Source organism: Chrysemys picta, chromosome 7 (assembly GCF_011386835.1).
Source record: "Chrysemys picta bellii isolate R12L10 chromosome 7, ASM1138683v2, whole genome shotgun sequence".
In the NCBI taxonomy this organism is placed as follows: domain Eukaryota; kingdom Metazoa; phylum Chordata; order Testudines; family Emydidae; genus Chrysemys; species Chrysemys picta.
The window spans coordinates 21,886,903-21,904,048 of record NC_088797.1 but is presented as its reverse complement, the minus strand read 5'-3'; the positions used below and the strand labels follow the sequence as shown (position 1 = coordinate 21,904,048).

General features: G+C 54.4%; 1 protein-coding gene across 5 annotated transcripts in view; it reads left to right on the top strand.

Moving 5' to 3' along the window:
- PLXNA1 (plexin A1) overlaps positions 1 to 17,146 on the top strand; it is a 284,683-nt gene that overhangs the window by 231,838 nt on the left and 35,699 nt on the right. For all 5 annotated transcript variants that reach the window (XM_042849837.2, XM_005288414.5, XM_005288413.5 and 2 more), the window contains exon 22: positions 11,348 to 11,604. In XM_042849837.2, the coding sequence (XP_042705771.2) occupies positions 11,348 to 11,604 (257 nt within the window). The remainder of the gene's footprint in view (positions 1 to 11,347; positions 11,605 to 17,146) is intronic.

Genomic DNA, 17,146 nt, shown 5'->3' with positions numbered 1-17,146 from the left:
CCTTGGATCCTGTCCCACCGGAGGCATCTTCCTCTTCCTCTCCGGATGAGGCAGTGGCGGGCACATCGTGCACAGGTCCACCTCCAATAGATCTTCGGGCTCACCAAGATCTTCTGCGTCGGATGGCCCGTAATATGGACCTGCAGGCGGAGGAGATAGTGGAGGTGCACGACCCCATCGTGAATATCCTCGGAGCGGATGCCCCATCGAGGGTGGCGTTACCCCTGATCCGCACGATACAAGCCAATGTATCTACGATATGGCAGACTCCTGCCTCTATCCCACCCACAGCGAGAGGGGTGGAAAGGAAATACTTTGTTCCGTCTAAAGACTACGGGTACTTGTATACCCACCCCCAGCCGTGTTCACTGGTGGTGGCATCAGTGAACGCAAGGGAGCGCCACGGTCAGCAGGCCGCAGCGCCCAAATCGAAGGAGGCTAAGCGCCTCGATTTATTCGGCCGTAAAGTTTACTCAGCCGGAGGGTTGCAACTTAGAGCGGCTAATCAACAGGCGCTCTTGAGCCGCTATAGCTTTAACTCCTGGAACTCTATGGGGAAGTTCAAGGAGTTGGTTCCCCAAGAGTCCAGGGAGGAGTTTGGAGCCCTGGTGGAGGAGGGTAAGAAGGTGGCTCGGACCTCCTTACAGGCCTCCTTAGACATAGCGGACTCTGCTGCGAGAACCCTGGCCTCAGGTATCGCTATGCGGAGGATCTCCTGGCTCCAGGTTTCGGGTCTGCCTCAGGAACTGCAGCAAACCCTGCAGGATCTGCCCTTTGAAGGACAAGGGCTGTTTTCCGAAAAGACGGACTCTCGCCTGCAGAGCCTCAAGGACTCCAGGACGATCATGCGTTCCTTGGGGATGCATGTTGTGGGCCCTCAGCGCAGGCCATTTAGACCGCAGCCTCAGCGCTTCTACCCCCCCCCCGCCTCGTCAGAGACAGGACTCGACCCGGAGGCGAGGGCGAGGTGGTAGAAGAAGGTGGACCGGCCCTCAACCTGGTCAGAACCAGGGGCCACCTAGACCACCTTCAGGCCCCAGACAGAACTTTTGAAGGTGCGGTCGAGGACGGCGCCCCAGTCATCCCACAGGATCCAGCCCCATCCTTTCGGGATCGCCTTTCCCATTTCCACCGGACCTGGTCCCTTATAACTTCGGACCGTTGGGTCCTTCGCACGGTGGACAGGGGATATGCTATCCAGTTTTCTTCAATCCCCCCCTCCTCCCCCCCTTCCCCGTCCCTCTTCAGGGACCCTTCTCACGAGCAACTTCTTATACAGGAAGTTTCCACGCTCCTTGCTATGGGGGCCATAGAGGAGGTTCCAGTGGAGTTAAGGGGCAGGGGATTCTATTCCCGTTACTTCCTCATTCCCAAGTCCAAAGGAGGTCTGCGACCCATCTTGGACTTGCGCGGACTCAACAAATTCATAGTAAAGTTGAAGTTCCGCATGGTCTCTTTGGGAGCCATTATCCCTTCCCTCGATCCTGGAGACTGGTTCGCCGCCCTCGACATGAAAGATGCATACTTTCACATAGCAATTTACCCGCCTCACAGACGCTTCCTGCGGTTCGTGGTAAGCAAGGTGCACTACCAATTTGCAGTCCTTCCCTTCGGCCTATCCTCGGCCCCAAGGGTGTTCACGAAATGTATGGCTGTCGTGGCAGCGTACCTTCGTCGGCAAGGGATAGAGGTGTTCCCGTACCTAGACGACTGGCTGGTACGCGGTCGCACCAAAGAACAAGTTCGAGATCACGTCCACATAATAGTGCACACATTCAACAAGTTGGGTATCCTACTCAACAAGGACAAATCCACTCTAGAACCTACCCAGAGAATAGAATTCATCGGCGCGGTTCTAGACTCCAGACGTGCACAAGCCATCCTGCCAGACAATCGCTTTTGCACCATCACGAGCCTCATTCAAGAACTCAAGGCCTTCCCAACTACCACGGTGAGGTCGTGCCTCACCCTGCTGGGTCACATGGCTTCCTGCACGTACGTAACCAGGCATGCCAGACTTCGGCTTCGCCCACTCCAGACCTGGGTGTCATCAAGATACCGCCCACATCGGGACAGCCTGAACATGGTGGTCACGGTCCCGAACTCGGTCCTGACCTCCCTCACATGGTGGCTAGACCACAAGGTGGTTTGCGAGGGGATGCCGTTTCACGCCCCACAACCCTCTCTGCACCTGGTCACAGACGCTTCATCCCTGGGTTGGGGCGCCCATCTCAACGAACACCATACCCAGGGCCTGTGGACTGCACCCCAGATAGCCCTGCACATCAATGTTCGGGAACTGATGGCGGTGCGCCTGGCGTGCCAGGCATTTCTCAATCTCCTACGTGGCCGCTGTGTGTTAGTTCTCATCGACAACACCACCGCCATGTTTTACATCAACAAGCAAGGAGGAGCACGTTCGTCAATGCTATGCCAAGAGGCCATTCGCCTGTGGGACTTCTGCATCGCCCACTCAATCCATCTCACGGCATCGTTCCTCCCTGGAGTCCAGAACACTCTGGCGGACCGACTCAGCAGGTCCTTTCAAACACACGAGTGGTCTATCCGTCCGGACATCATACATTCCGTTTTCCAGAACTGGGGGTTTCCCCAGATAGACCTGTTTGCATATCGAGACAACAGGAAGTGCCACGTGTTCTGCTCCCTGCAAGGTCGAGCTCCGGGCTCCCTCTCGGACGCGTTTCTCCTTCCCTGGAAGGACCACCTGTTTTATGCCTTCCCTCCGTTTCCTCTGGTCCACAAGGTACTGCTCAAATTGCGCAGAGACCAGGCACAGGTGATTCTGATCGCCCCAGCGTGGCCGAGACAACATTGGTACACCACGCTGTTGGAGCTCTCGGTTCAGACACCGATCCCGCTTCCATTATGCCCGGACCTCATCTCTCAGGACCACGGCCGCCTGCGTCACCCCGACCTGCAATCGCTCCACCTCACGGCGTGGCTGCTCCATGGTTCACCCAGGCAGAGCAGCAGTGCTCGCACTCTGTCCAACAGATTCTGCTGAGCAGTAGGAAGCCCTCAACACGGACCACATACTTGGCCAAGTGGAAGCGGTTCTCCTATTGGTGCGAACAACGAGCCACGTCCCCGTTGCAGGCACCTATTCCTCTCATTTTGGAATATCTCCTCTCCCTAAAACAGCAGGGGTTGGCGATATCTTCAATTAGAGTTCACCTGGCCGCTATATCGGCCTTTCACCCAGGGGAACTCGCATCCTCGGTATTCTCTAACCCGATGGTCGTTAGATTCCTCAAGGGCTTAGACCGGACGTACCCACAACAACGTCAGCCCGTTCCGACGTGGGACCTCAACCTGGTTCTCTCCAAGCTCACAGGTCCTCCATTCGAGCCACTGGCCACCTGTTCACTTCTGTACCTATCCTGGAAGACAGCCTTCCTCGTAGCCATCACCTCAGCAAGGCGCGTTTCTGAACTCAGGGCGCTTACATCCGAGCCCCCTTACACGGTTTTCCATAAGGATAAAGTGCAGCTTCGTCCACATCCTGCCTTTCTCCCTAAGGTGGTTTCTCCTTTTCATATCAACCAGGATATATTTCTCCCGGTCTTTCATCCTAAACCACATGCTACTCGCCAGGATCAACGTTTGCATTCTCTGGACGTACGCAGGGCCCTGGCCTTCTATATTGACCGCACAAGGCACTTTAGAAAGACGACGCAACTCTTCGTTGCAGTGGCCGACCGAATGAAAGGCTCACCGGTCTCCTCACAACGCCTATCCTCCTGGATTACGTCTTGCATCCGGACTTGCTATGACCTGGCAGGTGTCTCAGCACCGCACCTCACCGCTCACTCCACGAGGGCCCAAGCTTCCTCGACTGCTTTCCTGGCGCAAGTTCCGATCCAGGACATCTGTAGAGCGGCGGTTTGGTCATCAGTCCACACGTTTACAGCTCACTATGCACTAGTGCAGCAGTCCAGGGACGATGCTGCCTTCGGATCAGCGGTTTTGCACACAGCAATGTCTCACTCCGACCCCACCACCTAAGTTGGGCTTGGGAGTCACCTAATGGAATGGATATGAGCAAGCACTCGAAGAAGAAAAGACGGTTACTCACCGTTGTAACTGTTGTTCTTCGAGATGTGTTGCTCATATCCATTCCAAACCCGCCCCCCGTCCCCACTGTCGGAGTAGCCGGCAAGAAGGAACTGAGGGGGCGCCGGGTCGGCTGGGGTATATATTCAGCGCCATGAAGGCGCCACTCTAGGGGGCTCCACAGCCGACCCGCCGGTGTTGCTAGGGTAGAAAATCTTCCGACGATCGTGCACGCGGCGCGCACACACCTAATGGAATGGATATGAGCAACACATCTCGAAGAACAACAGTTACAACGGTGAGTAACCGTCTTTTCCAAATTCCCCTGAGATGTTGGCTCCATACAATTGGATGTCAGGTCAGCTGCTGTTGGGAGATTTTTGCCAGCTTAAAATGTTCTCACAGCGCTGGAACCAGAAAACAGGCCCCTTCTGGGTTTGGATCCAAACTGTGAGGGCAAATTGAGATGCAAGGATTTGAATCCACCTCCTCCCCCTACCTAGAATTCCTAGAGTGTGTTCCAGCCCATCTCAGCCTCATTTTTGGCAGTTGGTTTGTGGTGACCACACTCCGTCTGCTATCACTTCCTCACTTAGCCTGGGAGGGGGTGGTCAGAAGTTAAAGAGCCAAGTTGGGTGGCTGGGGATAGAATTTACTGCTAGGAGAGAAGGGATGAAATTGAATCAATGACAATTTAGGCGGAATATCAGGAAACCTTTCCCAACGAGGAGACCTGCTAGACAGTGGAATCCTTTCCAAAGGGAAGGGATGGAAACCTCATTGAAATCTAGACATGACAAAGCCCCAGAGAAGTAACTGCAGGGGATAATTCTGCACTGGTCTTTTCCAGCTCCAATTTCTGTGATTTTAAACATACTGCACTCCGAATGCAAGAGAGAGCATGTGGGCTTGGTTGGGAAGTGAAGTGTTAAAAGTTTCAAGGGAGAAAAAGAACCCAGATTAAATAAAGCAAATACAGTTGTGTAAGCTTCATATAATTTAATCAGGTTTGCTTTTATTTGTCCCCTTAATCAGAATGAGTGTAACACTAGCTATTACAAGTGACGGGGAAGGAGCTCTTCCCCACACACACTAATCCGAAGCCAAGTCTTAGAGCCGTCATTAACAGCTCCCTTTTGCTTTGGGTTTGTGTGGGTTTTGTTTTTTTCCATTGCTTTGTGTGAATTTAAGCCTGATTAAATATTTAATTCTTTATTGTTCATTTACTTTTGCTAATGATCAGTGAGTTAGACACAAAGCCGCAGCAAAGCGGGGAAGTGGGCTCAGTGAGGGTGCTCTCAGTCACACCATGTGTGACAGATGCTTTGCGCTCTTCCCCGCTGTCCTCTTCCATCCCCTGCGCAAGACCCTGATAAGATTGCCGGGGCTGGACAGGATCAATTTCCCAGCTTATCAAGCTTTGGTTGCTCCACTAGCTGGGAACACAGCTCCGATAGGATCGTGCCATCTGATCCCTGCATCTCCCAGCCAAGCAGAGGACGATGTTTATTTTGAAATTGTAGCCTGAGCCCATCTGAAATCAGTCAGTGTGTCAGAAATGTGGCAGGTAGCCGGCTCTCCATGCTCAGACCCACATCAAAACCCCTGGGGGAGAGTTGAATGCTGAAGGCAGTGGTGCCACCTGCCTGCCCTCTCCCCAAAGAATCCCTCCCTCTTTCTCACGCTTCCTTTCAAGGGCTTCACTGCCAGAATGACTTTAGCGCTAGCCGAAAGTGCTGGTGTGCTAGCCTAGGACTTGGGAGACCTGCGTTCAATTCCCTGCTCTGCCACAGACTTCCTGCGTGACCACGAGCAAGTCACGAAGGGCATGTGCACACCAGCACTGTTTCAAACCACCTGTCAGTGCGCACTAGGGAGCTCTTAGTGCGCGTCTGCCGGGTGCAGGCAGACGGTTAGCACGACAGGCTTGAGCTTTACAACCCAGCTTGCAGGACAGTAAGTGCTTGTGTAGACATGCCCTTATTCTCTCCAGGCCTCAGTTCCCCAGCTGGACGATTCCCCCAGCTGGAACAGGGGAGGGATAGCTCAGTGGTTTGAGCATTGGCCTGGTAAACCCAGAGTTGTGAGTTCAATCCTTGAGGGGGCTACTTTGGGATCTGGGGTAAAATCAGTACTTGGTCCTGCTAGTGAAGGCAGGGGGCTGGACTCAGTGACCTTTCAGGGTCCCTCCCAGTTCTATGAGATAGGTATATCTCCATATATATATATATATATATATATTTTAAGATGGGGATAATAGTACTGCCTGACTTAAGGGGTACTGCGTGAAGGTTGGGAAGTGCTCAGATACTACAGGAAGGGGGCCATCTAAGTCTCTCTCTGCAGGGCAGGTACAGCACCGGGGTAGGTTCCTCACCTCTGCCCTGCCGGGACCCCTTGTAGGACCAAGTTCAGTCTCCGTCACCTGTTCCTGGTTTGGCCATTCTGCTGAGATTGCCAACAAGAGGCCAGTGAGTGCCAGCTGTGGTGTGCTTTGGGGTGTGAGATGGACACCTGGGCTGTGACCCACAAACCATGGTCACCCAAACTATCCAACAGCCACCCGCTGGTGATGAGAGAAAGGGGAGGTTCGTCCCGTGGGAAATGCCCAGAGTTTGGAATTCATTTCTGCTGTGGAACATTAAGTTGAAACATTGGGAAATTTCACAGAATAAAAAATGCCAAAAATTTTCAATCTCAGCAAAATAATGGGAGGCGTCGAAGCCCCATTTTTCATTTCGAGCTGACATTTTGAAATGAAAAATGTTGCTTGGTTTCAAACGTTGGCTTCAAATGACATTTTCATTTTGATTCTCCTGATCGGAAAATGGGGGTGAAATTCATTAACATTGACATTTCCCTATGGAAAATACTTTACTTTGATGAAACCATGTTTTCCAATGGGAAGACTTTGAGTGTGAAAAATTTCATCCATCTCTAGTAACAACTGTCATCACTGCTGACCAAAACTGGGTTGGTACTGGAGAGGTGGAGGTAGAAGTCTCCATACCCCACCCTCTGAGTCAGCCAGCTCCCCCTTCTTTCCCCTCCTGGGTTTCCTGCCCAGACACACATGTGGCTGTACAGAACCAAGCACACCCTGAAACGTAACATGAATCTCAAGGATATGGGAAGTATTTTGGGCTTCTTGTGCTGAGATCCAGCCAGAAAAGTTTGGACACCTATGTCCTTTAGCGACTCAGTATTTTGGCAGTTCTTTAATTTGGAAAGGTAGAAAAGGGAGAGATGTTTTCTTATGCTGTGGAATGTCCAGAGAGCTGGTCCGAGGTCTTTGCTGGGTACAGGGTGAATTCAACTTCTCATTGGATAGGAAATTGGAAGTTAGACTCTGTGTGTGTGTGTGTGTGTGTGTGTGTGTGTGTGTGTGTGTGTGTGTGTGTGTGTGTGTGTGTGTGTGTGTGTGTGTGTACGCGCGCACCTGCACCCTCGCTCACATAAATTCAGTGACATTGTTAGCCTGACAAATGCACGTTGCCAAAGTGTAAAAAAGCGCCAATCCGCCCAAGTCTCTGAGACAGGAAGGTCTGATCCACCCAGGTAGGGCTGCATGCTGGAGAGGGAGAATGAGTCTGTGGACATTCTATTCTAATCTAGCCATCACAACTGCCCTGAAGGCATCTCTTTACAGATAGGCTCTTCTTGTTCTCTGCTCAGGCAGTGCTTTGCTGCTGCTCAAAGGTGGGTGAGAGGCGGCCTGTGGCCAGTCACTAATACAGAGCATGTGTCAAAGAAACAGGTTCCCAGTAGTGACCTCTGCAAGGGCATCTTGGCTCCCAGGGGCATTGTGAACGTAGGAGCAAAGCTGTCCGGTGTTGTCCGATAGCACTTCCCTGCTTTGTACCTTGAGCAACAGCTGGGGGAGGATCTTCTAGGTTCCCTGTGTTTTTTAACCCTTTCCTTTTCGCACTTGCAAACCTCACCCTCCCTCAAACCCTACCTCATTGGAGGCTGGATGTGCTCTGTCTGGAGCCTGGCAGCACCAGGTGGTGGCTTGGGGAGGTGAGGGGTATCAGTCTAGAGGGATGGTGCCTCAGGCTGTTCATACGGAGGGGATATCGGAGGTAATTTAATCTAAGGGAGCTGTCTGCTGTGCCGTGAAGGCTGTAGGGCATGCTCCCCGTTTGTATTAACCTGCACTGAGCCCAGAGGCACTGTCACCCGCACATGAACAGTATGTGCCATGCACAGCCAGGTAGCTATGTAGAATTACATGAGGAAAACCATGCCCAGATAATAGCAAGGGGGTGACACACAGCAGGGCAATTCAGAGTTCCCAACTAGTAGAAATAAAAGCAGAAGAAGATGGCTGATAAATAGAGTTGGAGGCCTGGGGAGACTTCCCTGTAAGGAGAAATTAAAAAGGCGGAGTTTAGACAGGAGACAATAAGAGAGGATGCAATGGCAGAGAGAAGGGAAATCAGGCTCCTCTTTATTGTCATTTATTATTTGTGTTACCGCAGTGCTTAGATAGGGCAACAAGACAGTCAGTGAACTAGCAAGGCAGCCAATTGAAAACTGACAAAAGGAAATCCTTTTTGACACAATACATATTTGATCTGTGGAACTCATTGCCACAAGGTATCTTTGAGGCAGGGCCAGCTCCAGGCACCAGCCGACCAAACACGTGCTTGGGGCGGCACCTTGGGGCAGGGCGGCGCTCGATTTTTTAGGCTTCGGCGGCGCGGCGCTCGGAGGGGGGGGGGGCTTCGGGCAGCACTCGTAGGGGGGCGGGGCTTCGGGCGGCGTGGTGCTCGGAGGAGGGGCGGGGGCTTCGGGCGGCGCGGTGCTCGGGGCAGCAAAAAAGTTAGAGCTGGCCCTGCTTTGAGGACAAAAGCTCAGCAGGAATAAGAAAAGATGAGACGTGCCTGTTGACAGATAAATCACCCTCGCTTATGTTAGATACAGTTTTGTTTAGAAGGACTATAACCTTCATGCTTTCTGGCGTATGCCAACCACTGACTGATGGGGTTTGGAAGACACTTGCCAATAGAATCATAGAAGATTCTGCTGCCCTCCTTCCTTTTATTAGGATCCTGAACTCGACCATCTCATGGTCATTGCTGCCCAGGTTGCCACCCACTTCTACTTCCCCAACCAATTCTTCCCTGTTTGTGAGCAGCAGGTCAAGAGGAGCACCAGGAAGTTGTCCCCAACACTCTCCAAAAACTTCCTGGATTATCTGTGCACTGCTGTATTGCTCTCCCAGCAGATGTCAGGCTGATTGAAGTCCCCCATGAGAACCAGGGCCTGTGATTTGGAAACGTCTGTTAGTTGTCCGAAGAAAGCTTGTCTACCTCATCCTCCTGGTCTGGTGGCCTACAGCAGACGCCCACCATGACATCACCCTTGTTGCTCTCTCCTCTAAACTTAACCCAAAGACTCTCAACAGGCTTTTCTCCAGTTTCATACTACAGCTCTGTGCAATCTTTCTGCTCCCTTACATACAGTGCAACTCCTCCACCTTTTCTCCCCCACCTGTCCTTCCTGAACAGTTTATACCCATCCATGACAGTGCTCCAATCATGTGAGTTATCCCACCAAGTCTCTGTTATTCCAATCACATCATAATTCCTTGACTGTGCCGGGACTTCCAATTCTTCCTGCTTGTTTCCCAGGCTTCCTACGTTCGTATACAGGCACCTAAGATAACTAGCCGATTGCTCTACTTTTTCAGTATGAATCAGGAGGCCTCCTCTGTTGCATCTTCTTCCTTGTGTTTCCTCCCGGTATCCCACTTCCCCACTTACCTCAGGGCTTTGGTCACCATCCCCTTGCAAACCTAGTTGAAAGCCCTTCTCACTAGGTTAGCAAGCCTGCCTGTGAAAATGCTCTTCCCTCTCTTAGTTAGGTGGATCTCATCTCTCCCTAGCAATCCTTCTTCCTGGAACAACATCCCATGGTCGAAGAATCCAAAGCCCTCTCTCTGACACCACCTGCATAACCATGCATTTACCTCCACAATTTGATGGTCCCTACCTGGGCCTTTTTCTTCAACAGGGAGGATGGATGAGAACACAACTTGCGCCTCAAACTCCTTTATCCTTCTTCCCAGAGCCACGTAGTCTGCAGTGACCTGCTCAAGGTCATTCTTGGCAGTATCATTGGTGCCCACGTGGAGAAGTAGGAAGGAGTAGTGGTCCGAGGGCTTGATCAGCAGACATTCTGTCACATCCTGAATTCTAGTTCCAGGCAAGCAGCACGCTTCTCGAGTTTCCCGGTCTGGACAGCAGATGGATGACTCCTTCCCCCTTAGGAGGGAGTCCCCGACCACCACCACTTGTCTCCTTCTCTTGGGGGTGGTGGTCATGGAACCCCCATCCCTAGGACAATGCATCCCATGCCTTCCAGTCAATGGGGTCTCCTTCTGATCCCTTCTCTCAGATGACTCTTCCAAACCATTATCTGCCGTAGTACCTGTGCAGAGAGCCTGAAAACAATTTCTTACCTCTATCTGCATTGGGGATACATGGGTTCTCCTCTTTCTTCTTCTGGAGGTCACAGGCTGACAATTTTCTTCCCCGTTCTGCACTGCCCCCTCTGATTCTTCAGCATGCTGTGCCTGCAGTACCAAACGCTAACATCAATCCGGAAAGTCTTCCTTTTCTCTGATGCAACGCAGGGTTGATACTTGGGTCTCTAGTCCTTTAACCTTCTCCTCCAATATGGAGACCAGCTTGCAGTTCCTACAGATGAAGTCGCTTCTATCTGCTGGGAGAAAGACAAACATGGCACATCCTGTGCAGGTCACAACAGCTGATCGCTCACTATCCATGTCTTCCTTCTAAGAGCCTCTTCAGATGTTGTATTTTCTGCTCACAGAAGCCTGAAAGGCAAAAAAAACCCTCTGTGGGAACTCCCATCAAGCGAACTCCCAGGCAAACTCCCTCTGTTTGCCTGTCCTCTGTTCGCCACAGGTTATTCCAGAATTGTTCACTAGGGGGGTTCTTTCCCCTTCCTCTGGAGTACCCAGTACTGGCCACTGCTAGAGACAGGGTGCAAGCTAGATGGGCAACTGGCTATACCTGGTATGACAATTCCTATATTCCTTGATCCCCCACTGCCGTGCCTCTGCCATGCAGCGTGCCTGGTAGTGCCCATGAAGTCAGATGTGCTTCTCTGAGCTCTCTGCATTGCTAAGGCACAGGATGGGAAGGAGAGTAAGTCCAGGACACTAACAAGGTGCAGTCCCCCTTCCTTCTCCAGCATGTCTGCTCCCCAAGTCTGACTCAGGGTGGTTGTTTTGTCCCCTCAGGTCCAGGCGAATGTGGAGAAGTCCTTGAGCCTCTTTGGGCAGCTCTTGAACAAGAAGCATTTCTTGCTGACCTTCATCCGCACCTTGGAGGCGCAACGCAGCTTCTCCATGCGGGACCGGGGCAACGTGGCTTCCCTGATCATGACAGCGCTGCAGGGGGAGATGGAATATGCCACAGGCGTGCTGAAGCAGCTCCTCTCAGACCTGATCGAAAAGAACCTGGAGAGTAAGAACCATCCCAAGCTGCTCTTGCGGAGGTGAGTGTCTGTCTAAAATACATGCTTCGCATGGACTCTGATGGAGCCCCCCCACCCCATGCTACCGGTACAAAAAGTGCACCATGATCTTCATCGCTGGTGTACGAAGCTCCATGAAAGTCCCACCGTGTCTGTGTCTCTGGTGATGATTCCTGCTCACCCGGCACAGACACCTCAGCAAGGGGGCAGCATCAGTGCTGATGCCGTTGGCCATGGTGGTGTATCAGAGCATCTTGCTCTGCAGTGTGAAAGCAGAGGTGTTCTGTCCGCTGCTCTGGCCTGTGGTTCTGTGGTTCCTTGTGGTCAAACTCCGGAGAGCACAGCCGTTTGGCACGCGAGCCACTGCCCCGCTCCTGCCGCCTCATCCCTGTGTATGCCTGTGCATGTATTGCAAGTGCGCTGTGCCCCCCTTTTGTGATGTGATCAGGTGTCTTCTCCATCAGCTGAGTTGGTGGCAGTGGTGGCAGCATCCAATGGATACGACCCTTGGTAAAGCATTTCCTTGGTTGTGTGAGAGATTCGCTCAGAAAGATTTCCCTGCGCGAGATGGGCGTGGGACCTCGGGAAAAGCTCCCGAGCTTCAGATAGTCGGGTGCTCAGAAGCCGTGCTTTATTTCAGTGCTTAGAGAACGCTGCAGGTTTGTTTTTAAGTCAGGGATTTAGACGCTATTTGGGAGCAGTTGCTTTCTGCAGTTCTTTGATGTCAGATCGAACCCTTCAGTGCTGGAGATGGAGCGTTCTCAGCGTACCAGGCTGTTCCTTGGAAGCGAAACCCTCAATTTCTTCCACTCCCTTGACAGCGTGTTTTTCCCTGCTGGGTCCCTAGTGCGGTAATTCACACTTCCCTATGAGACCTTGGCCTGTGGATTTCCTCCTCATCCCTTCCTGGCTCTGGCTGCTTTGAGGCGTAGGGAGAGGCCCCTCCTTCTGTGCTGCCTTTGCAGGCTTCCAAATTGGCCAATATCAGGTGTCCAGCACCTGTGGGTTCCTAAGCTCGAGGTTAGCCAGGATTCCCTCCAGGTCTGCCATTGGACGGCTGCTGTGTTGTATCGGTCGTGGCGCAGGGCCCCTGCCACATGTACGTTAGACGGCAGGCTGGAGTGGCAGGAGCCACTGTAACTTGTTGGTTCCCACCCAGTTTTTCAGCAGCGTGCTGTGCCCCCCATCTGTGGCTGTGTGAGCTATCTGTGACCCTGACTGCCCCGGGTGCAGCCGCGAGCCCGGCGGGGATGTGTGTGCTTTCCTATCTGCCTTCCCTTCTATTGGTGTACGCCCGGCGTGGAGGCTGGGAGCCAGGAGGCTGGGGGACATTTCTTCCTTGTCCCGGCTGGAGTCTTGGTGCTGACTGTCCGTCAGCTGAGGTGACTGAACTAGGCAGGACTCGACTGGAAGCCTGTTATTGCTGCTGCTTTTGGAAATGGAGGGGAGTCACTGTTGAGTGAGGAATGGAGCTTCCTCCCCTGCCAGAGCCCGAGCCCTCTGTCTCCAGGAGGCTCCCAGTGCCTGGCTAACTTGAGAGAGGGAAAACACATCCATGCTTTCCCCAGTGCTAACTCTGGGGCTTCTCATTTGACTTACGTGCGAAGATGTCGAATGAGTGGGGGAGGTGTTGGCATCGTGCACTAAAGGCAAATTGATCCATGGCTAACAGCTGCTTGGACAATGGGAACAGCGCATCATTGGGGATGCTATGTAGAGTTGGAGACCTATGGTGAGCTAGCACAGGCTGCTGCTACCACTGCAGTGATGCTCCCAGCTGCATCCTGCCGGTGTTCCAGCGCCCCCTCCGGCACCCTGCCCTTCCCGCCGGCGTTCCAGCGCCCCCTCCGGCACCCTGCCCTTCCCGCCGGCGTTCCAGCGCCCCCTCCGGCACCCTGCCGTTCCCGCCGGCGTTCCAGCGCCCCCTCCGGCACCCTGCCATTCCCGCCGGCGTTCCAGCGCCCCCTCCGGCACCCTGCCATTCCCGACGGCGTTCCAGCGCCCCGGACAGCATCCCGCCGGCATTCCAGTGCCTCTGCCATTCCTGCCGGCGTTCCAGCGCTCCCTCCGGCACCCTGCCATTCCTGCCGGCGTTCCAGCGCTCCCTCCGGCACCCTGCCATTCCTGCCGGTGTTCCAGTGCCCCGGACCACCTTCCAGCAACCTGGTGCTCCTGGCCTTCACTTAGTCCAGGAGCAGATACCAGCAGTCAGCATCTCCCCACTTGTGAGACTCTCAGCCGTATTTTACCTCACCTCAATGGCCTCCGTAGCTCACTCCCTGGTTGGTTGCCATCAAGCGTATGTGCAGGTCCCACCTGGCTAGAACGCTCCAATGTCTCCTTTGGCAGCAAACCCTCCCCCTTGCCTCTTCAGGGCTTGTCCACATGACCAGGCAGGCCGGGGTTTTCATGCAAGTCGTGGATTTTCACAAGCAGCTTGTCTGGCAGGGGGCAGAGACGGGAGCAGGAAGGGAGTGTGAGCAGGCGGCAGCCTTCCAGCTCCACCGTGAGTCTGCACTGCCCCATCAATACTTAATGACAGAGCTGAGCTCTCCTCTCACGGGCCGATGAATATTGAAAGATACACCAAGTGCAGAACAAAACCAATTAATAAACAACACCATCGCAGCACCTGACCCTCCTGCTTCCTTCCTCTTCCTAGAGCTCGCCTTTCCCACTGCCACGCTGTCCTCTCCCTGGCACCGCAGTGCCTGCCTCTCCCTGCTTCCTTCCTCTTCCTAGAGCTCGCCTTTCCCACTGCCACGCTGTCCTCTCCCCGGCACCGCAGCGCCTGCCCCTCCCTGCTTCCTTCCTCTTCCTAGAGCTCGCCTTTCCCACTGCCACGCTGTCCTCTCCCCGGCACCGCAGCGCCTGGCCCCTCCCTGCTTCCTTCCTCTTCCTGGAGCTCGCCTTTCCCACTGCCACGCTGTCCTCTCCCCGGCACCGCAGCGCCTGGCCCTCGCTGCTTCCTTCCTCTTCCTGGAGCTCGCCTTTCCCACTGCCACGCTGTCCTCTGCCCAGCACCGCAGCGCCTGTCCCCTCCCTGCTTCCTTCCTCTTCCTAGAGCTCGCCTTTCCCACTGCCACGCTGTCCTCTGCCCGGTACCGCAGCGCCTGGCCCCTCCCTGCTTCCTTCCTCTTCCTGGAGCTCGCCTTTCCCATTGCCACGCTGTCCTCTGCCCGGCACCGCAACGCCTGCCCCTCCCTGCTTCCTTCCTCTTCCTGGAGCTCGCCTTTCCCACTGCCGCGCTGTCCTCTGCCCGGCACCGCAGCGCCTGCCCCTCCTCCTTCCTTCCTCTTCCTAGAGCTCGCCTTTCCCACTGCCACGCTGTCCTCTCCCCGGCACTGCAGTGCCTGCCTCTCCCTGCTTCCTTCCTCTTCCTAGAGCTCCCCTTTCCCACTGCCACGCTGTCCTCTCCCCGGCACCGCAACGCCTGCCCCTCCCTGCTTCCTTCCTCTTCCTGGAGCTCGCCTTTCCCACTGCCACGCTGTCCTCTCCCCGGCACCGCAACGCCTGCCCCTCCCTGCTTCCTTCCTCTTCCTGGAGCTCGCCTTTCCCACTGCCGCGCTGTCCTCTGCCCGGCACCGCAGCGCCTGGCCCCTCCCTGCTTCCTTCCTCTTCCTGGAGCTCGCCTTTCCCACTGCCACGCTGTCCTCTGCCCAGCACCGCAGCGCCTGTCCCGTCCCTGCTTCCTTCCTCTTCCTGGAGCTCGCCTTTCCCATTGCCACGCTGTCCTCTGCCTGGCACCGCAGCGCCTGGCCCTCCCTGCTTCCTTCCTCTTCCTAGAGCTCGCCTTTCCCACTACCACGCTGTCCTCTCCCCTTTACCGCAGCGCCTGCCCCCTCCCTGCTTCCTTCCTCTTCCTGGAGCTCGCCTTTCCCACTGCCACGCTGTCCTCTGCCCGGCACCGCAGCGCCTGGCCCCTCCTCCTTCCTTCCTCTTCCTAGAGCTCGCCTTTCCCACTGCCACGCTGTCCTCTGCCCGGCACCGCAGCGCCTGGCCCTCCCTGCTTCCTTCCTCTTCCTAGAGCTCGCCTTTCCCACTGCCACGCTGTCCTCTCCCCGGCACCACAGCGCCTGGCCCCTCCTCCTTCCTTCCTCTTCCTAGAGCTCGCCTTTCCCACTGCCACGCTGTCCTCTGCCCAGCACCGCAGCACCTGAGGGCTCCAGGAGAAGGGACCTGTTGAGTCAAGGACAGCCACAGAACCTTCTTCCTGGACTTGATGTGAGCCTTTGAGGAGGGTGGGGGTGGCCCAGAGAACATATTAGCCTGCCGCCAGAAGAGATCAGGGGAGCTGGACAGTAATTCTTCACCCGCAGCCTGCCAGCCAAGCTGAGGGGAGGTGTGTGTATGTATTCAGGGTTTCCAAGGTCTGCTGGCCTTTGCATGGATGTCTCTTAGGGGCTTGCTGCTCATTTGGGCATAGAGATCAATTTCCAAAGAGTGGAATTTTTCATCGGCACTACCAGGATGGGAACGTCCCAAAAGGGCTTCCACTAACCACCTCCTGTCTGTCTGTTTTTCTTTGGGTGACTGCTTACCCTCCCTGTGCCACAGTTTTCCCATCTGTAAAATGGGGGTGACCCATACCTCCCGGGAGTGCTGTGCTCTTTAATGTCTGCCCTGAATGCCTGAGATAGACGGTGCCTGGGAAGGACACAAGGACCAAGTTCTGGCCATTGACCTGGGGATGTGACCTTGTGTGTTTCCTTTCTCTGCACAGTCTCACCATTGTCCTCCTCCCCAGCACTCTGCTCGCACCGCCTTTCTCCTCCCCTCTCGCTACCGCGCTCCCATTTACACACAACAACTGGTTGCACTGAAATATTTAAGCCGGATGATCAGATCGTGTGTCACTTGGAGCATTGCAGAGCCGCCGCCAAGCAAAGCTCCAGAATCCAGCAAATCAATACCAGTAAAAGGAGAGTGAATGAGCCCTGGCTTGGGGAGCCCGCGGCAGCCGTCTCCTCCAAATCGTGGCAGCGGTCCAAGGCCAGCGAGGAAAGCAGGCCCAGCCCTCACTACCTCTGTCTCGACTTGCACAGGTGCAGGAGGAGTTTGTGTTCTCAGAGGGCCTAAGCAGTGCGGAGGATTTAATGCAGCGAGTGTTGGATTTATTGAGGTGCATCGGAGGAGCTGTGAGGGACCCACAAGTGGAATAGCAGGGGGAACTGACAGGCAGGAGCAAGGGGGGGTCAGGCCTCAGTAGCAAGGAGAGCTGCAGGGCAGGATTGAGGTGTACTGGCCATGGCTAGTCCTACTCTCATTTAAAATTGTTGTGTGGTTATGTTCAAGGAATGAACCAATTTCCACCCGTCCCCATGCCCTCACACGCACACTCTTCCTCCTCCATTCTTTGTAGTCGGCTGCTGGTGGATCAGGGGGTGGGATCAAACATCAAGAGTAACAGGATTAACTTTAACCAGGCCGGGGAGATGTGTTGTTTAGTTATTTTGCTGTTGTATAATCCCCTCTGACTGTTGCACCTGGCCACAGCGCAGATAAATACAAACGTCCGCTTGTAACCAGGACTGTGGAACAATCTCCCGAGGGAGGTGGTAGA